Source organism: Mixophyes fleayi, chromosome 6 (assembly GCF_038048845.1).
Source record: "Mixophyes fleayi isolate aMixFle1 chromosome 6, aMixFle1.hap1, whole genome shotgun sequence".
Lineage (NCBI taxonomy): Eukaryota > Metazoa > Chordata > Amphibia > Anura > Limnodynastidae > Mixophyes > Mixophyes fleayi.
In genome coordinates, this window is record NC_134407.1 from 166,503,357 (window position 1) to 166,526,041 (window position 22,685).

At 40.5% G+C, this 22,685-nt stretch overlaps 1 protein-coding gene across 2 annotated transcripts in view; it reads left to right on the top strand.

Moving 5' to 3' along the window:
- The window catches only part of THRA (thyroid hormone receptor alpha), a 91,109-nt gene extending 69,265 nt beyond the window's left edge, over positions 1 to 21,844 (top strand). The window contains exons 3-9 of one of the 2 annotated variants that reach the window (XM_075177105.1): positions 2,362 to 2,423; positions 5,070 to 5,200; positions 7,232 to 7,379; positions 7,683 to 7,888; positions 12,309 to 12,455; positions 13,165 to 13,423; positions 14,610 to 21,844. In XM_075177105.1, coding sequence (XP_075033206.1) covers positions 2,362 to 2,423; positions 5,070 to 5,200; positions 7,232 to 7,379; positions 7,683 to 7,888; positions 12,309 to 12,455; positions 13,165 to 13,423; positions 14,610 to 14,860 — 1,204 coding nt within the window. In that variant the 3' untranslated portion in view covers positions 14,861 to 21,844. The remainder of the gene's footprint in view (positions 1 to 2,361; positions 2,424 to 5,069; positions 5,201 to 7,231; positions 7,380 to 7,682; positions 7,889 to 12,308; positions 12,456 to 13,164; positions 13,424 to 14,609) is intronic. The other variant, XM_075177106.1, reaches the window with a different exon arrangement.
- Positions 21,845 to 22,685: the final 841 nt, after the last annotated feature.

Consider the following 22,685-nt stretch of genomic DNA (forward strand, 5'->3'; position numbering starts at 1 on the left):
ACAATGCCTTTTCCAGCATGATGGAGCACCTTGCCATAAGGCAAAAGTGATAACTAAGTGGCTCGGAAAACATCAAAATTTTGGGTCCATGAAATTCCCCAGACCTTAATCACATTGAGAACTTGTGGTCAATCCTCAAGAGGCGGGTGGACAAACAAAAACCCACAAATTCTGACAAACTCCAAGCATTGGTTAGGCAAGAATGGGTGGCCATCAGTCAATATGTGGCCCAGAAGTTGATTGACAGCATGCCAGGGCGAATTACAGAGGTCTTCAAAAAGAAGGATCAACACTGCAAATATTGACTCTTTGCTTAAAGTTAATGTAATTGTCAATAAAAGCCTTTGACAATTATGAAATGCTTGTAATTTTACTTCAGTATACCATAGCAACATCTGACAAAAAGGTCTAAAAACACTGAAGCAGCAAACTTTGTGAAAACCAATACTTGTGTCATTCTCATAACTTTTGGCCATAACTGTACCGCTATTCCTATTGAAAGGTGACCTAGACGGATAAAGTATATATACTATGTGTTCAGTCCCTCTCCTGAAGGATGACACAGAGGAAGTATACATTATGTGTTCTTATCCTCAACTACTGGGTGACATAAAGAAATGTATTCTGGAAGCTTCAGACAAAGAAAACTCATATCTATATGATGTGTTCTGCCTGTCCTATTGTCAGTTGACGCAGTTAGAATACATATAAATGTAATTTATTCCCTCAAAGCAGAGTTCTACAGGTTGAATAGATGTATAGAAAACATTATTCCTCATCCCACTCCCTCCACAGTGCAGACTGTAGAAAAAAATCCATAGAACATATAACCTGTTATTGCCACTGCAGGATAACACAGACAGAAGGACTGTTCACAGCACATTATTTGTCCCCCTTACTGTTACACACTTGAGGAGAGTGTAAAACCTGCAGTATTTAGTCTCCAGACAGAGTGAATAGAGATGAATATATTGTCTAGCTGGCCTTCAGTGTGTCCCTATTCTACTTTTAAAAGTTGTGTCTACATGACTATGTGCAGAGTGTGAAATCTGAAAGGTTCCTCTCCTACTTTTTTTTATTATTATTTCTATTTTTGCAAATCCTCAGAATCCAATAAATACAATATATTTTGCTAATGCAAGAGTGCCACAAGAATACATAGACCATGTTGTTTAAACATGCGAGTGTATAGATCCTGCACCCCATATTTCCCAGTGCAGTGTGACAGGTGCAGAGGTATAATAAATATGACTTATGACTTATATGACTTATTCATGAGTGTATATATATATATATATAATGTAATGTGTGTATGTGTATATATATATATATATATATATATATATATATATATATATGTATATGTATATGTGTGTGTAAGTGTGTATGTGTGTATATATATATATATATATATATATATATATATATATATATATATATATGTATGTGTATATATCTTTTGAAACAAAACCAGAGAAAAAAACAAGAAAAAGAGAAGAAAACAAAAACATGTGTGTGTGTGTGTATATATATATATATATATATATATATATATATATATATATGCGCCTGGTCAACCTGTGGCTCTCCAAGTGTTGTGAAACTACAATCCCCAGCATGCATTTCCAAGTGAAAGCCAGACTATAGCTGACAGGGCATGCTGGGACTTGTAGTTTCACAACACCTGGAGAGCCACACGTTGGCCAGGTCTGTCCTAGTTCATGGTGGCACATTCTGGTGTATATAAATATATGAAGGTGTCTACTTATGCTTCCTAATTCTCTATTACAGATGCATGAGTATATACAACACGCAGTCTACACATAACAATACAGTGTTACACGTGCATGTCTATGTTATAATGTTCTAAACACAAAGGCCATTTGTCTTGATGCTATCTTTATACTTATATGTATCGCTACCTATCACAAAATGAAGTATTGAACATACAGTTTGTGTCTCACAAAATTATATTAAAGCGGTGTGACTGATGCAAAGATATATAGATATATATACTGTGCAGAAGCTCTGTAGATATGCCATCTGTTTTCCAAAACAGGGAGAAAACCGCCCCTCCTCTTGCAGGTTGAAAGATTGTCACATATATTTCAGTCAATGAGTGACGCAGTGACACAAAATAGTAATCCATTTAAGTTCAAGGCGGTGTGTGTTTTCAAACATGTGGGTGTGTGAGGTGGCGTCTTGCTTGGTAAGGTGTTTAATACCTGCATATTCTAAATTACACCTGAATGTGTGGGTACAAAGCACTGGTTAGGGCTAGTGAATTATTTTTTTACACTCTTCTACCTCTTCTTATCAATGAATTGCTTTTTCATTCACGCCATCTCTCTGTCTGTACAGGTGGCCGGATGGGAAGCGAAAAAGAAAGAACAGCCAATGTATGGGAAAGAGCGGTATGTCAGGTAGGTGGTGAGTGAAGGGGATTATATATGGGGTGTATCTGCTTCTGTGCAACTTAACCTGCCCTATAATTCCTTTTGTTGTTTAATGTTACACTCCATATAACATCTATATAATTTAACCCTCTCTCTAAGTCCTCCTACTGTGCTTTGTAATCCCGCCCAGCTATAACTCCGCCTACTGTCATGTAACCCTCCCTATATCTCCTCCTACTGTCATGTAATTCTCGTTGTGGGCCACATGAAGTGTTGAGCGCATGCAGAAAAAGATGTACGCAACATAAAGCCTACTTACGTGTCTATGTTGAGTCTCAATATGTGACTCAAAAACAGTGGTATATGCATCATGCATACAAGTGTCTATCTTTACTGCTAATGATAGTGTAGAGATGCACCTGGACAGTGTTAGTAGTAAATCCATTATCCTATTTGTAGACAACATAATAATGTAATAAACGGTCAAGAAACAATAGTGTCCTGAAATTGTTATTAATAAATACAAAAGTCCCTTTTTTTCCACTTAAAATGTAGTGAAATACAGACACCTCCGCATCTGTTGTTTACCCCTTTAGAAATCCAACCTTTTTTTCTGCAGTAGTCTACATGGAAATGACAAATAAGTAATGCAAGTAGATGGCCGCAACATGATATAATACAAACATGATGCTATGAAGAACTGTCAGCTGGAGAGGTCAATACGAAAGCAGCGAATCTGTAGATATAGATAGATGTCATCTTCATCATTATCACTTATCTTTACACCTGCTCTGTAGTAAACACACCTCTTAAAAGGCATATCTTGGAATGTATCCATGTCTGATTATGTCACACTTATGTGAACACGCAATTACTGTACTCAACTTATACTGGTACACTTCTGCCCATCCCCGTTTCGCCTTTCCAGACAAGTCTTTGATATACACATATCTACATACGGATGCATTTTTGATGTCCATGTGCAGTTCCAAAATAGGTATTCTATACAAAATAAAATTGTCCAACTGTAAATGAGGCCCTATGACCCCACTCTGAAGAAGTAGCCGTAGATAGAGGAACAACATTGAGCCTACCTCTAACTCTTACTAAAGTTCCATGTAATCCCTCATACGTTCTCTTAATTCATACTGTACCAGATTACAAGGGCTCCAATATGTTTCAGTTTTCCCAGGACAGCTTCCCAGTTTTTACCAATGGCAATCTTTAAAACAGACGCTATTATTTTTCTAAGAAACTTATGGAAGCTGTAGTTTAATGGCAGTTTCCTGCAACAGATTCCTGTAGTTGTTTAAATGTAGAATTAAATAGAAAACAAAGGGTGAATTTTAGAGACAAGTCTGCTTTTTGGGGCGGCCGATAGGGGTTGAGCTTTTTGATTTGGAAAAGTTTGGCCTCTGTAAAATGTGAACGTGACGGAGTAGATCAGGGGGATGGTTCATTTTTGCCTAATTTTCCCCTTCCTGCCAATTTTTGGTGGCATGTTGTAATTCCTGCTAATGCAAGTATCTTTTCCCCATAATGTTCACCATACCAAATAAGACCCTCAAAAAGCTGCTTATTCCTTATAACCTACTTCCTACTTGCCTCTGTGCCATTTAAACTCCTCCTATCATGATTGTCAACAGTAAAGTGAAAAATTGTTGTCCCTTAATGTACAAAAAAGAAAAAGTGTAAAAAATATGATATCCAGCAGACACGACTTGTTTGGGTCTGAGCACAGTTTGTAACCGCTTATTTCTGAGCAGCCATTATCCGGAAAATGGCATCCTATTTAATTTTCAGATATATTTTCATATTACATACACAATGTACCAGTAAAGAGTGCCTGTAAACGGCATTTTCCCTACATTCATTGGAGGCAGCTATTTAGTGATCTGGACTAATAACCATGAGAATGCCGTCTAGTCTAGGAACTAGTTACATCACTGAGGCATTTTTGTTTTGGCCCCTGTAAATCAGGACTGCCACAAAAATCAGGACATTTGTGAGGTATGTATATAGTCTATTATACATTACATTTATCAAGAACCAGTACATGCCAGTTTGCCTCCTGTAAAAGTACAACCGTTAGAGGTTCTTTGACACTGTAATTTGCTTGGTACACTGTAAATTGCCTACAGTGTTTTCTTTATTTTCTCCCTTGTAATATAGCCATAATACATCCTAACACTAGTGTCAAGCTTCACTCCCACATGTTTACTCCCTCCATAGAGGAAAAAGGCTTGTTTCACCCCTCTCACCCTGCTACCATCTCTGCACTGTCCAGACAGGATCTCAGAGTTATAAAACATAATTGCTTCCGAAATGGCAAGAGAGAAATATTCAGAAGGGAGAGACACTCAATAATTACTTGCAGTACAACGAACAGGCTTTCTTGTGTTCCTCTGTTGCATGTGTATTCTGTATATGTGTCTTGTCTGTGTCAGAGTGTCTAAGTATCTCTTTGCGGTTTACATTTTTGTTAGTGTGTCCCAGTGTTTTACCACATTGTATGTTTCATGCTTTTGATGTATTTTTATGGGTAACTATGTCCGGATGGTGGTAGAGCTTGAAGGGAGCTATGGGACATTGAACCTGTCCCTACCCCACACAGTCTGATTATATGTCAATGGCTTGAATAAGATTGTCCCCTCCTCTCACCCGGTGACACAGGTGACAGCTCGGTATCTCTGCTCTCTGCAGGGTACATCCCTAGCTACTTGGACAAAGATGAGCCATGTGTGGTGTGCAGTGATAAGGCCACAGGGTACCACTACCGATGTATCACCTGTGAGGGCTGCAAGGTGAGTGAGATACTATGGGCTCATCCGCTGTCTTTTCATGGCTTGATGTATTGAATCTACCACATGTATTGAATACCAGGGATAGAGTCTCACACCTATGATGCCATAGTGGTGAAATATGTAATTAATGTATGTCTAATGGCGAAACTAGAATCTACATTGATATCTTCAGCATGTAAAAAACCAACTTGCTTAAATGAGGGTGTTGTCAAACTAATTTCTTTATTCTCCTGAAAACCAATTATTTGCTTAGTAAATTTTATATAGAGCATTTCATTATTTTCACACAGCCCCACACAGAATATTGCAGTCACAGTTTTCCTGCCTTGTCAATCTTATAATCTATTTTTGGTGCCTGACAAAGTGCTATATCCCAAGGTCATAAGGAGCTAACACTCTGTTTTTAACCAGGGTCTCCAAAATGTCTCTGGAGGTCATTTACGAAGCGCAAATGCCGCTTTGGATTGCCAGGAGCCTCTTACAAAACCACCCTTAGATTTCCACCGGGTGCAAAGGTTTACAGAGCAAAATGGCCACGTATGCAGAGGAACAGCAGTTTGTAGTGGAGTGAAGTTAAGGTGTTCTAGTTAAGTACGGAGTAGGTGCACTAATGCACCTCATAATGTGCAGAAACGAGACCTTATTGTGCAGATGAGGATTATTGAAATTCGTTAATGAGATGGTGAGGGGCAATCCTTGCTGTGGGGAGGGGTACACGGCCATCCACTTGCCAATTTTGCATCAGGTCAGAGCTGGCACCTCCATGTCGCACTTTAACTGAGATGCACATTGCTGTTTACTAAAAAGTTCATCACACACACAATCTCCACATGTAATAAAAATAGGGCCAACGTAGCCTATCTCTCATAACAAATAGAAGCCGTAAATTAGACTAACTCAGCCATATTCTAGGAGAAAGAGAGAAAAGCTTCAATGAAGGGGGGGCTTTTATAGAGTAATAGAAGGTGGACTTCAATGTGACATTTACACAGTGCGCTTCTTTTTTACTTTCCCCCTGTCCGCACACTTGTGCGCACTTCTTGGTTGCAGGAGCATCTCCTGAGAGTGGGGTATAAGCATACACCTTGGTGGGCTCTGTGGGACCACCTAGACGCACCAGGACAAAACCAAGCGTTTATAATTGGGCATCAGATGCGCTTTGTAAATGACCTCTACTGCGTCATTGTTTTATGGTCAGCACCCTTGAACGATGAGCTATACCTTCTCCCAAGCTATAGTTGCAGGGACCATCTTTCTTTTGCCATAGTATTAGGCTCAAAATGCTAGCAGGAAATGGAGGAAATAGATTAAAAAATGTCAATGACTAAAATAGTAACAATCCCTGGGAGAAATAACAAGTTTAATGTGTAGACAGTCGTTGTTGTTGTTTTTGCTCTGTGGGAGGGAGTTGTTTTTTGTTTTTGGTTTTTTTCTTAAATATACAATTCAATACTGTTCACTACAGTTGAAAAAAGTTAATTCATAGTGACAGGTGACCTTTAAGGAAATTGCATGAGGGGTAATACAGAATGTGGAGAAGAGGTTGTGGAAAGTATGGTGGAAAAAGGATAGTGTGGAGCTTTAAAGTGACTTGTATTGTAAATGCCCTCCTGCAACTTTTATTAACTACATTGTTATATATTTCTGGATTCCTTGTGTGCTTTTTAGCCATGTATTTATACCGTCAGACAGAGATGTTTATTTCCGCTGCATTTGGGTACAGCACAAAGCTGCTGTAAGAATACAATTATATAGAATGACAATAAACAACAGCCTGATAATAAAATTACCAGGCGATAAAAGCATAGATGGGTTCCAGAAACATAAAGCAATACATGTATTAAAAGCTGCAAGAGGGTATTTAAAAATCAGCAAATGTAAGTAATCTAAAGGCTGGAAAAAACAAACCTAATGTGGTAGAAAGACCACCATGAAACAAAGGTCCTAATGGTAGGGGTGAGCGCAGATTTAGCTGCTGAGATAGCTAAGACACAAGGATGATTGAACTTGACTCTCTTCCTTGTTTTGCAGGGCTTCTTTCGGAGAACCATCCAGAAGAATCTCCATCCCTCCTATTCCTGCAAGTACGATGGCTGCTGTATCATTGATAAGATCACCCGGAATCAGTGCCAGCTTTGTCGCTTTAAGAAATGTATCGCTGTGGGCATGGCAATGGACCGTAAGTATGATGATGACAACAATAGTAATTTGAGTCAAAATCCGTAGCAAAAAAAAAATTAATATTTGATTAATACAGTAAAGATCAGTCCCACATTATACTACAGACACTATTTTCTATTTTCCGTATTTTGTTTCTCAGAGGAAGCTCTTTTCTTTGTCACAATTTAGCCCATTCCTATCATATTTGTCAAGGTGTGTCCTTGGACATCGGGTATACTTGTTACATGTAACAACACAAGCACTCTTACTCTTCACGTTTCCATCTTGTTCACTATTCACTTCCCTCTGCCTTTCTCTGCAGTTGTCCTGGATGATTCCAAGCGGGTAGCCAAGCGGAAACTGATTGAGGAGAATCGGGAACGGCGTCGGAAGGAGGAGATGATCAAGACTCTGCAGCAGCGTCCTGAGCCAAGCAGCGAGGAATGGGAGTTGATCCACATTGTGACAGAAGCTCACCGAAGCACCAATGCACAGGGCAGCCACTGGAAACAGCGCAGGAAGTTCTTGGTGAGACATAATGCCTAGGATTATAGAGGAACTAGTCACTAATATATTTTGATTTGACCTGTCGACACTGCACATTTGAAAGATCACCAAAGTTAAGAGCCCTTGACTACTGGTTTCTGTTATATTTTTCTGTAGTGGTTTTATCCTGTAAATTCCAACTACGTGAAATAATAAATAGTTTGCTTTACATTGATGTGAGGATGTCAGAGGTTCCGAAGAAATTGTCAGGCATCATTCTTGTGAATGTCCATTTAGACCACAAAACGGCTGCCTCTGCAATGTATAAACGATGTTAAAGTTTGTTGGTGTTTTAAATCAGTGCATAGATAGTCCTGTTAATTGTGGAGAGGTAGTCAGTCTTACATGTGCCCTGACTGGAAGCTAAGTCACTGAATGGTTTAATGGAGAGATTGTTCATGCATCTTGCTCACATCCAAGGTAGTGCAACGCACAGCACCCCGTATATATCTTCAGAAACATATCACCCAACTTGTCACTTTCAATAACCACCTTTCTCACCCTCTCCCTTCTGTAGGAATCCTGGACTGTACTCTATCCAAGCTGAGTGCTCTGGAATAGGCCATAGTATTGTATGAAGCATGTTCCTTGGTTGTTTTGGATGTCTATTGTTGAATGTGATCCAGAATAGTGCACCTCCCATAGACTCTCTTTATTAACTATTTAATTTCCATAATGCCCATAATGCCCCACTGTGCCTCACTAGTGAGGCACAGTGAAGCATAGATTCTGATCTATGTGCATGGCAGGATACAGTCTGGAAGCTCTGATTTCCTTAAGCAAACATCCTGTACAGATGGAGAGGCTGTGACCTCTCGCAGAGAGCAAACGGCATCTGTTAACCCACCCACTCTTTCACCCACTGGCCAAGGAGCACAGTCTACTGAAGAGTGTACGAGGACTCAAGGATGTACAGGTCACTGCACGGCCGACATACTCGGCCGGTAGAACCAAGGTGTAATGGGAATTGTAGTTCTTACATTGTATAGGACCACACAGTAGTATAGCTGTGCATTTAGCTATTTTCTGTTCCTGCAGAACTGAACTCAGTGGGAAGGTGTAAGGTATTATAAAAACAGTTGCAAACATAAAAGGTAGTTTTGCCCATAGCAATAAGATGAAAAATAGATTTAATAATTTGATGGTTTGCTCTGGCCAACACAACTGTTTGTTTTTGCACACATTTTCATAAACATCCCCCATTGTACATGGTACCTACCCTGTACAGTGTTGTACTGGTTCCTCAGAAATTGCTGCTGCACATTCTGTTAGTGCACTCTTTTATGTATTTTAGTATCTCTTAGCCTATGCATTGCATTCCTAGTTTTAGTGTGCTGATTAAACATAGTTCATTTTATGCACTGACCTAATCTGAAGAGAGCCACGAAAACTTGCTGTTTTCCTCTTTGTTGGTAGCCAGAAAGCTCTGATAAACTCAAACAAGCAGTTGTCTAATCATTATATATTATTCATTGTAGTACAGGGGCAAAGGGAAGGAAATTACCAAAATGCATTACTTCAATGCATAGGCGAAGAGTAGAATTCAGTGTTTCACAAGAGCTGGATAAATGTACATTGAATTGCTGCTTGTAGTCTACAAGAATTGCCATACCACACAGGTAGATGAATACTGAGTGCACGGCTGCATTGAAGACGTAGCAAAGTGATCTGAAGTAACAAGTAATATATTGCATTGATTGACTCAAGTATACGAATGTATTACTACTTGCTAATAAAAGATTACTCTACTGCGTGCAGACACATCGGAATGCGGTACTACATGCAAACACACACGTATCAGAGTGCAGTGCTACATGCTAACACACACGTATCAGAATGTTGTACTACATGCAGATACACACGTATCAGAATGCTGTACTACATGCTAACACACGCGTATCAGAATGCTGTACTAAATGTATAAGACTGCGTAATAACATGCAGACACACATATCACAAATCAATACTACATGCAGGCACACCTATCCAAATGCATTACTACAGACACACACATAACTGAATGCAGTACATACATGCAGACATATACATATCACAATGCACTACTACATGCAGACACTTACATCAGAATGCACTAGTACATGCAATCACAAATGTATCAGAATGCAGCACTGCAGACACACATGTATCCATATGCATAACTACATGTAGACACAATGGGCCTGAGTCATTACATTTCATTACACTGAAATTTAAAGTTGATCTAGGACATGTCCTGCCCCAACTATAAATCTGTCCCCACATTTTAAATTTACCTCCCCCTCCAATGCAACATGGTTTTTCCCAGGTGCAAATGTTACTGCTTTTTTATGCTTTGCTCTCCTTAATGACTCAGGCCCAATATGTATAGCTATGCAGTACTACATGCAACAACAAATATCACAGTTCAGACACATGTATGAAAATTCAGTACTGCAGACACATATATGTATCAGAATATAGTACTATAAGCAAACACACATATTGGAATGCAGTATTGCAGAGACACATGTATCAGAATGCAGTATTACATGCAGAAAAACACCTCTCAGAATGCAGACACAGACGTGCCAGAATGCATTACTACATGCAGACACATGTATTAGTAAGCAGTTATGCTTGTAGCCACACAATATAGTATAAGACCTTGGCATTGCTACATATAAGAATGTTCTCTGCTTGCAGACACATAACAAAATGCTACCTTAGGTACATTTGTAAGAACTCAGGTTAGGGTGGAAAATGTGGTCCAAGCATTAGGATGTGGGCCCTGCTCCAGCAACAGCATGGTAAATAATGTAGATGTAGAAACCCTACATGATCCAGCACCTATCATCATCATCATCATCTATTTATTTATATAGCGCCACTAATTCTGCAGCGCTGTACAGAGAATTTGTTCACATCAGTCCCTGCCCCATTGGAGCTTACAGTCTAAATCCCCTAACACACACACACAGACTGCGAGAGACTAAGGGCAATTTAATAGCAGCCAATTAATCTACCAGTATATTTTTGGAGCTATATTTTCCTGCAGGTTAATCATGGCTGTACATATTTCTACTCATGTAGCCTAGTGGGGATATCTACTGTGTGACTGTGATATAGGCCACTGAGACCAAACTCCTAGCACTATAAGTATGTGGTATGTGCTGTATACTGCGTACTGGTAATTGCACTACTTGTTGCCAGTGCGCTACCCTAACCACTTATTACTGCCCATCTCCGTTTCTAAGGATTCACAAACTTTCTCTCCCCCACTGTATGTGCATATAATGCAGCGCATGCTAGAAACTCTGTACAACACTGTTTGGCCACTCTTCGTGCAGTATATTATAATTCCTTATTGTATTTTCCCGTTTGAGTGTCTTTTCATATACTTCTCGCCATATGGCTGTGCTGCAGAACATTCTAGAAATGCACACAAGTGTATATGTCCTTATTGCAGCTAATCTATTTGCTCTATTTGTGCATTCCAGTAGCTGTCTTTTTCTTCTGTAATACATAGCGTTACCTCTGTATATGACTTAACAATAAAGTCATTCTCCCTTTGCAGCAGCGCATTTTAACAATGTTGTGGGTACATTGCACAGCTGTTGGCCCAAATAACTTGTAAACTCAATGAATGATGCCTAGGCGGCCTTTGATTATGGATTCCTGTATATAGAAGATTAGTATACTTCTAGCAGACCTCGCATGACGCATGCATGTATATTTTGTAAGAGAAGGATAGAAGCAGGTGGGAGCAGCAGCTACTTCCCTCCCTCCCTTCTTCCCATGCTGTCTCCCCGCTCCCTCCTCCCCCTGTCACGTGGATGGTACACGCTTTCTTTCCCCCAATGCTGTTCTGTCTTGATGGACAGCGCCCTCTGCTGGATACATAACAGATAAGCGGACTGACTGCAGATCTCCATATACTGTAGGCCAGGAGTGGGCAAACCTGTCCTCAAGGGCCATATCCAGTTCATGTTTTTAGGATTTCTTGAATCATGTACAGCTGAGTTAATCTATTTGACTGGGTCAGTAATTATCCCACCTGTTTCTACAGACAGAAATCCTAAAAACATGAACTGGATATGGCCCTTGAGGACAGGTTTGCCCACCCCTGCTGTAGGCCTATATGTGTATATGTCTCTTTGTTGATTCTTAAAAACTAAAATGTATATATACTGTACAATATACCTTTGAATCCATACTTAGAAATCTAGTTCTATTTTCTACATGAAATATGCATTATGTCACATCTTTTATTGTCCATTTTTGTTATTTCGACTGTTGCACTCTACATTCTACTAGTTGTATACTAATTTTGTTTTGTTTTTTATCTGCTGTGTTTCCATTACTCAAATGACAACCCACTCTGTTTCTACCTTTTCCTCCCCTCTTCTGACACAATCTCACACAGCCTGAAGACATAGGGCAGTCTCCGATGGCGTCAATGCCAGATGGTGATAAAGTTGATCTGGAAGCGTTCAGTGAGTTCACCAAAATCATTACTCCTGCAATTACACGAGTGGTTGACTTTGCCAAGAAACTGCCTATGTTCTCTGAGGTGAGTGTTTGGTATGGAAAACAGTGAAGCTATGGAGAATTTACACAGTGATAATAACACACTGCATTAAAGTTTTTCTTATTACAGTTAATAGTAAAACAACTGCTGTGGCAACAGCTTGTATAATGTGATAGGATTTTTAGGCTAAATATAATTACACACATGGCATCCTGTGAAGAAACAGTTGTTTGGCTAGATAGCCGTACGGCAGGATCTTCATCTAATTTGGCCAGACATTATTGCCAGATCCAGTCCAAGGCTGAAAGAATGGATCCATTACCAGTGTGGCATTGAGCATGAGTGTCATTGGCAAAGCTTCTGAACTGACAGATTTATCACATCTTAATTTATTGGATAATCATTTTTGGGCCCATGCATGTCCATATTGTGTAACATTTTGGTAAAACCTACCATATTCGCAACTTGGATCTACTTGTGTATGGGTAGCCTGATAAAAAGAAATCTAGCAGGATGCATATTTTATACAAATGTTGAAAATAGATTTATAGAGCCCAGTGTTTTGTTTATTGAAGAGGTGCAATTTTGTGCTTGTTATGTATCTCTGATGATAATAGTTATCGTCCATATGGCCTATAAATTCATCTTTTGTTTTGGCATTTGGTATTGTCTCTATGCTTCTATTTTTCACCCAATTGTCTGCTGTAAATTATTTATCTTTCTTTAACAATACCTGCACTTTTTCTTGCAGCTGCCTTGTGAAGACCAGATTATCCTGTTGAAAGGATGCTGTATGGAGATAATGTCTCTCCGGGCAGCTGTGCGTTATGATCCAGACAGTGAGACCCTAACACTCAGTGGTGAGATGGCAGTGAAACGAGAACAGCTAAAGAACGGAGGACTAGGGGTGGTCTCTGATGCCATATTTGACTTGGGAAGATCTCTGTCTGCATTCAACCTTGATGACACTGAAGTGGCTCTGCTCCAGGCTGTCCTACTCATGTCCTCAGGTGATTACAGTGTATTGATTTTATTGCATTTGAGTGAGGCATGCATCCACCGAATGACTCAGGCAGCCTTTCACTATGCAAATAAAGTAAGTGGACTCCCTTGCTAATGAACCCGAAACATATGTTAGGCAGTTCAAGACAGATACTTGGACAAATCCCAAACATCTCATAACTTTGTGGCCATAAACCCTTGCCGGGTTCTCTGTCAGACCAGCCCTTGCCGGGTTCCTTGTCAGGCCAGCCCTTGCGGGGTTCTCTGTCAGGCCAGCCCTTGCCGGGTTCTCTGTCAGGCCAGCCCTTGCCGGGTTCTCTGTCAGGCCAGCCCTTGCCGGGTTCTCTGTCAGGCCAGCCCTTGCCGGGTTCTCTGTCAGGCCAGCCCTTGCCGGGTTCTCTGTCAGGCCAGCCCTTGCCGGGTTCTCTGTCAGGCCAGCCCTTGCCGGGTTCTCTGTCAGGCCAGCCCTTGCCGGGTTCTCTGTCAGGCCAGCCCTTGCCGGGTTCTCTGTCAGGCCAGCCCTTGCCGGGTTCTCTGTCAGGCCAGCCCTTGCCGGGTTCTCTGTCAGGCCAGCCCTTGCCGGGTTCTCTGTCAGACCAACCCTTACCGGGTTCTCTGTCAGACCAACCCTTACCGGGTTCTCTGTCAGACCAACCCTTGCCGGGTTCTCTGTCAGGCCAGCCCTTGCCGGGTTCTCTGTCAGGCCAGCCCTTGCCGGGTTCTCTGTCAGACCAGCCCATGTCGGGTTCTCTGTCAGACCAGCCCATGTCGGGTTCTCTGTCAGACCAGCCCATGTCGGGTTCTCTGTCAGACCAACCCTTACCAGGTTCTCTGTCAGACCAGCCCTTGCCGGGTTCTCTGTCAGGCCAGCCCTTGCCGGGTTCTCTGTCAGGCCAGCCCTTGCCGGGTTCTCTGTCAGGCCAGCCCTTGCCGGGTTCTCTGTCAGGCCACCCCTTGCCGGGTTCTCTGTCAGGCCAGCCCTTGCCGGGTTCTCTGTCAGACCAGCCCTTGCCGGGTTCTCTGTCAGACCTGCTCTTCCTAAGTCTTTTAAGTTAACAAATGAAAATTAGTCAATGTAGCATAAGTTGTCCTTCCCATTAGTGGGATAAAGGAACATTTAAATGTATTTTTTTTTTCTGACACAGCTTAGTCCTCTTTCCTGTTCTTCATTTTAAATGTGTCCTCCATTCCTAGATCGAACGGGTTTGATCTGCACAGACAAGATAGAGAAATGTCAAGAGACATACCTCCTCGCCTTTGAACACTACATCAACCATCGGAAACACAACATTCCCCACTTCTGGCCCAAGCTCCTTATGAAAGTGACTGACTTACGCATGATTGGAGCCTGCCATGCCAGTCGCTTCCTGCACATGAAGGTTGAATGCCCCACAGAGCTCTTCCCACCGCTCTTCCTTGAGGTGTTCGAGGACCAGGAAGTCTGAGGGGCAGTGAAGTGGGGTAGAGAGGAAAGGGAATTGCTTGGCTCTATTTGAACCTGCCATCCCTGAAAGGATCTCATGTCCTGCAATGGATGCAAGTGAGTGGCTGCTAAAGCACTTCTCATTACGAAAACTGCCACCTAAACCTGGAACATTTCAGGAATGGAAGCTCCCAGGATGACATCGTTCTGCATCGGATGAACAGTACTTCGATCATCATCTTGGCACACCAAAGGAACAAGGATTGGAAGCTCCTTTGTTGTCACCCAGCAATCTTAATATGGAAACAATCACCTTTTTCATAGTTTCCTTTGAAACCATTTTGGTACAATAAGACCCAAGAATTGAAGTCTCTTCAGACACCATCTATGTACACCTGGTAAAAGCTGCCTGGGTGACATCAATTCAGATGTGGGAAGAGTAAAAATAACGTGTGCGGCTTAAAGTTCACTTGCCCCCATATACAAATGCTAGTGTGTATATGATAATATATATATATATATATATATATATATATATATACATAAACACACGTGTATATCATATGTATGACTGAGAAGAGAAAGGCTTCAAATTGGGTAGTACTTGGTCTTGTTAAGCTGAGACATTTTGCAAACTCATGACCACCAAAAGGCTATAATGTCAGCTCCTTCCTTGGCCAAAGTTGCCCTATATACATTATGCAGTGTCCAGCGAAGTGGGGCTTTCCCTCACTTGTCTGTAATATGCGAACTGTCCACCTGTCCCATTTTTGTAAGCCGAGGATTTGTTACAGAACAGAGCACTTACACACCACTTCTTCGGTGTGGTATATATAGAAATATCTGATTATGCTATATATCTATATATTTATATATCAGCCGACCCTGTGGTTTACACATGATTAGTTTAGTGCAGACAGATCTGGACCAAGGTGAAGTCTGCATTTATCAAAAGCTCCATATGATTAAAGGGAAGCAGGCTAATAAATAAATACGTAACTAAAATCACGATCCTCTAACAGACCAAGCTCTAAGGATATCCTTGGTTGTAGACAGCACAGCTGGCATATTCTTTGACCTTGGACTGCTATAGATCTGTAAACTCTGAATTGGAGTGAGAAAAGTTTTACATCTGACATATGATTCAGACTGCAGGGGAATGTAGTATGCAAAATATGGAATGTTTTATACAAGCAAAATGGTACTTATATATGTATATATGTTGCACAATCAGATATATTTTTCCCCAGGCTCCGAATTCACCTGTACAGGGTGCATTTAGTCAAGGCTTTCCTCCTTAAGAGTGAGGAAGTTGGGGGATGTAGAGATTTCTACACTCACGCACAGAATTCCCTCTCTGGCACCCTCAGTTTATGAGAACCACCCCATACACATACCCACTGGGGTCGAAAAATTGCACCAAAGTCTCCCCTTTATCTCCCTGTCCCAATACACTGCCATGCGGAAAACCAGAGACCCTCTGCAGCTAAACAAACCAAAAATGTTTCTAAAAAGCACTTTTAAATGTCATTATTGCAAATATTAACCCTTCTTTTGCTGCTCTCTTGCACCCTATTATGGATCTTTAGTAATGTGATCCTACATGGCTTTATAAAGTTCCAGGCCTTATTGTATAGCCAGCAATGTATATTGTCTAACCCTTTTGGGGTTGCTTTGCCAATATTTCTACAAGTTGGGGAGATCCCATATTTTAAATGTAGACTATGACTATGCCCAGTCCCTTTCCTCTTGCACTTTGCAGATAGCACTTCTTACCAATGATGGTTTCCAATTTATGTTTGAATGTTTCAGTTTCCAAATAAGCTCAACTAAAAAGGCACTTAATTTTCTTTAATTGTTTTTGTACCCCACATTTATTTTCTACTTGCTCCACTCTGATCATTTTAGATCTTAGTTTGTGGTGCATTTACTTATTGGGGACGTTTTTGCAGAGAACTCAGTAACATTATTGATGCATAATGTGTTCTCAAAGTTAGCACTTACCTTAAATGTAATTTATATATAAAAAAAAAAAATGATCTAACTATATAAATATTTCTTTAGCATCCCTATGCAGCTAGATGTAGATGACACTAGTGACGGCTGGATAAATATAAGAAAAACCTTTCCCACTTGAAGTGATAAGGCTAGGTTAAAGTAGACCCATCACAAAGTGCCTCATGTCTTAGTGATTTCACGAGTACATAGTGAATTCATAGGGCTAATTTTGGTTCTACCCTCAAAATGGCTGCCTCCACTGTGTATAGGTGATGGGTTCACTTTACTAACATGGTGTAAGTAGCACAAGTGTACTGTAACACATAACAGCTTTCATTAGTCTAGTGCAAATTAGACCAATGAAAGAAAATACCTTATTTCATATTATGGTGTACAGTTCATATGTTTGCACCATGTTAAATAAGCCTCCACAGTCTATTCTACCATAAAATTACTTTGTTTTGTTTGTTCTGTCCTTGTAGTTACCTATGATAATTTATCTGCCGCCAAAATAGGGACATTTTGGCCATTAATAATTGTATTACTTCCCAATCCTGACCCCCTTGCACATTTTTTTATTTAGAGTTTTAGGGTTCAACATTTTCCGCAGGCAGATTATACACCCCATTTCTCTCTCAAAAGCTGAATTAATGAAGCACTTAATTATACATATGCATGTATATATATATCTTTTCATTCTAAAATCCCTAATATACATATGTTTTGTTTTTAATTTGTAATTTTTAGAAGCGAGGTTGGTTCTGCAAAGGGAATTCTGTGCCATAAGCTGGGGATACCAAGTTGCATTTGATTCTTTGCTGTCACAGAGATGTCAACTCAGCACAGATAATGATCTACTCTTGGTTTGTTTTTGTTCCTTTAACATGTTGACTTTTCATCATTGTACCAACTGAATCTAAGTGGAATAACATGTGGAAAAAAAATTGTAGTAGATTATGATCTTGCTGGTAACCTGTGGTTAGTTGACATCTGCTGTTCTGATGCGGGGAATATGTCTTCAAATCATTCCACTACCAGAGAGAATTCTGAGCATTGGCCTGAGGTAAACGCCAAGTTTTACCATAAAGCTTAATTACTATTCCGCTTTGCAGTCTGAAGTAAGCTATGGGGAAATCTATTAGCTGTTAATAGGGGTGATTGGTAAAGAAAAAAAAAAAATCAATAATTTGAACTTGTAACTGGCAATGTCCAGGGGTGCGTATTTTTAACTTTCCATTTTTCTAAGCTGCTTTTTTTCTCTCTGGTTCTGGGTGGTGCTAGGTTTCCTCGCAGCACAAAAAAAAACACTCTGCTTCTGTCTTACCTCAGCTGTTTGGAGGAGGAAGATCATTTGTTTTTATATAGTGTTTTTCTTGGTTCTGGGCTGTGTTGACGGTCAGCCTTTTGCACTGCCGACTGCCAATGTGGCCCTGAGCACACAGCTATGTCTCTTAGCTTAACGTCTGCGGACTGGACGTTAAAAAGAAATAAGGTCCGGTCCACTCAGTGGACATTAAAAACTCCAGGCCTTCGAGACCTGGCTAATTTACCCAAAATCCCTTTCACCTCTGCCCTCTGTCTGTCTCTTTGTCTTTGCAAACCTGTGTGCTTAGCGCACTCTAAATAAGAAAACAAAATATGTATATATTTGTATATATGTGCTTCTGTGTATTCACCTTTAAGGTGGCTACATGTGTTTGTTCTTTTCCTTTTCTTTCTTGTAACATTGTTTCATTTAGTTTAAAGCCCCTTTGCTGCCAATATGCTCTCTGGCACTGAAGGGGTTGCAGACTTGTGCTTTTCTTTTGTTGTATGGCTGAGGGGAGGTTAAAGTGGAGCAAAGCTCAGCAGGGGGTTTGGTTAGATCTAATTCTTGCAACAGGTAGAAGTACTGAGTATCTCAGTAGCCATGCATCCTACTCGGTTACTTCATCCAAAATCTGCTTAGTGGGGTTACAGGAACATATCTTAATAGAGGGATTTAGTGATAACCTTGTTGATATGCAGAGGCTTAACATTTGCTCCCCTTTTCACAGAGGAGTTTTATTTTCCCTGTTTTTATTTCCACCCACTGTTGCCGGATGATTTTATAAAGGACTTAATGATTTAAGGAGGGAGCACCAGGTGGAGAGCAGTTGTTTTTCTACTGGGAATCTCATTTTGTGATCAGTAAACATATGTGAATGATACATATTTCAGTAGAAACCTTGAATTAACAAACCCACCAGCTTCTCATGGGGATATATCTCCACTATTTCAGTAGGGTGTCCACCCAATAATACAGCTTGGACTGTCATAAGCATTTTTGCCTGGGGAGGTGGCAACGCCCACAATCCACGACCTAAATCTTCCTGTCCAACCGGATCACTGGCAACACCTCACATACATTGGAAACGGAGTGCCACAGAGACAACGTCACTCAAGTTCTGAGACCACCACATCACAAGAGCTTACAGCAGGTCTAATGCTTAAGCTGCTTACTAACTGCTAGCAACGTATGTTCTCTGAAGATTGTATGCTATAAACATTCGGTGATTTCATGATTGAAGAAGGATTGTGGTCCTCCCCCTATGCCAACTTCTCGACACTACATGTATTTCTCTCTGGGATATTTCTTTTTCCGTTCATTCAGTATCTTAAGCAGAGGAACGTTTTTAACTGACAGTAATGGAGCAGGCATGATTTGCTTGCCAGGAAGGGGGAGATGAGCACGAATGCCAAGCTCGCTCTCCCACCTCGCACACATACACTTTACTCACACCGAGGTTAAACCAGGAAGATGTTTGTTTTTGTTTCGTTTTTCTCATACACTCATACCTCAACCACCGCAACCCTTCTGTCTCTCTCCTGCCGACCTCACTGTCCTGACTCGGGGTGAGAAATTTGGATATGAAACTCTATGGATTTTCAATTCTCACCAGCTGAAAAGCTAGAGGGATCTTTACATATAAAACCCATGCACCAGAGTGGACAAACAGGAGAGTCACTGAACTTGAAAAATAGGGGGGATATAAAAACACCCCTTTATATTTCTATCTACAGCATTAAAATAATCCCACTGACTGTCTCAGCCACAGACGATCATACAGCGTGCCTCCTCCAGCCCTATGCGATTCAAACAAAAAACAAATAAGGATTTAAGACTTTAGGTTACCCTTTAATGTAATTTGATGTTTCTTTCTCTTCTTTTTTTTTTTATTATTAACCCCAAATTTGTGGGGTACACACATGGGGTTAAACTGATGTTAGCCATAATTTACAAGGCGTAAAATTTTACAGGAGAGTGGAAAAATATTTTTTCATTGATTTGATTTTTTTAAATTTTTTTTAAATCTGTTTTATTTTTTTGTGTTCATAGGACAGAGGTGGGGGTTTGAGGAGTATGAGGCACCCTCTGCCAACACCTCTTTAGAGTCTTAGTATTTTTTTTTTATGAATATTGGTGGGTATTGTGGGGAGGGGTTATTTTGACTTTCTTTAACCTCTTTGCTTTCAGGAACCTTCTGGCAGTTTAGTGGTTAAATATTCCTCCACTCGCACCCCCTTTCTCCTATTTTCCTGCTGGAGATTATTAGAGATTGAAAATAAACTGCATGGTATTTTTTCGGCTGGTAATGCAGGACAGGAGTCGGTGACAACCTATCTCCTATAGTGCTTTACACATCCGCAAGCTCTGACCCACATATATGTTGGTTTATTCAAAATATATATTGAAATATATCTACATATAGCTTCTTTTTTTTTCCACTTTTTGGTAAACTTTTAATAATGTGAGATTAACTTCTTCACGGCTTGAAAATACTACTGTGGCAATTAAGGGGTTAACGGACATTGTGCTTTCTATTTTTTTTCTCACTCTCTCTCTCTCTGGGTCAGAATCCACTCTCTGTCTCAACACTCTCAGGTCCTCTATGTTCCAAGTTGCTGGACCTTCATCATTATGCAACATAAGGCCGAGCTTCTACGCTCGCCAGTAAACTGCAACATACAGGAGTTGCGAGTAGAGACCCCCCACCCCTTCTGTCCATAAATACTTCCCTCTGTTGCTGTGTATATTTATAAGAAATTGTAGGGTCACATGACTCAGTGTACGTATGAATCACAAAATGGACAGTCTTTGCTTGAACTACCCTGCCTAATTTTGTGCACAAGTCGTTATACTCACAAGTGAAGAAACAGATTGTCTAAATGGTATATATACAGATGCGCATTCTGACTGTGGGTTCATCATGTTGCTATATTACCCCTTTCCTTTCATTTTGTTTCTTGTCCGGAATGTAGAAATGTACCCTTCCAAGCTTTGGATGTATAATCTCTGGCCGTGGAAGGGTTAAGGCGCAGAGAGACACAAGCTGCGTCAGCAATCACAGGGTTAAAACTAAGCTCAATCTCAGCATTTTCTTGTATCTAAATTTCTTGTGGGAGGGTCTGTATATATAAGTATATATGAAACACAAACTAACAAAAAAGTTTCTTTGTTACGGGTTTTCAAGCAGGTCTTTTCATTCTTCATTCGCTCAAGTTATCCCATTCATTGCTGCACTAGGCCAAGAAGGCGGTACAGTTTGTTCTTAGGATAGAAATATATGTAAGAATTTATCTTTTTTTTTTTGTGAGACATGGAGCTTTGTTCAGTGTCTACATAGCACATCACATTTAGTGTTACTCTCTGTTGCTGGTATAATATATTATTAGGGGCTGAAATCCAGATTCTACCAGCCTAACAGCCCTAATCACAGGTGACAGCCTGAATGTTTTTCACAATCCCACCCTCCTTTCCTCCCACTCAGGTTAGACAGTCCAGCATTAGGGGTGGTTTTTTTGTCATTTAAACACTGTATTCATGGTTTGGGGGCCTAATGTACAGTTACCAAATCTAATCAAAATATTACAATGTTTTTCAGGATCTCATTACATAAGTAATAGGGTTGCTGCTGTTTCTAAACAAACAAACACACACACACACACACACCATACCATTCTATATGATGGTACACACACACACACACACACACACACACCATACCATTCTATATGATGGTACACACACACACACACCATACCATTCTATATGATGGTACACACACACACACACACACACACACCATACCATTCTATATGATGGTACACACACACACACACACCATACCATTCTATATGATGGTACACACACACACACACACACACACACACACACACACCATACCATTCTATATGATGACACACACACACACACACACACACACACACCATACCATTCTATATGATGGTACACACACACACACACCATACCATTCTATATGATGGTACACACACACACACCATACCATTCTATATGATGGTACACACACACACACACCATACCATTCTATATGATGGTACACACACACACACACACACACCATACCATTCTATATGATGGTACACACACACACACACACACACACCATACCATTCTATATGATGGTACACACACACACACACACACCATACCATTCTATATGATGGTACACACACACACACACACACACACACACACACCATACCATTCTATATGATGGTACACACACACACACACACACACACACACCATACCATTCTATATGATGGTACACACACACACACACACACCATTCTATATGATGGTACACACACACACACACACCATACCATTCTATATGATGGTACACACACACACACACACACACCATACCATTCTATATGATGGTACACACACACACACACACACCATACCATTCTATATGATGGTACACACACACCATACCATTCTATATGATGGTACACACACACACACACACACACACACACACACACCATACCATTCTATA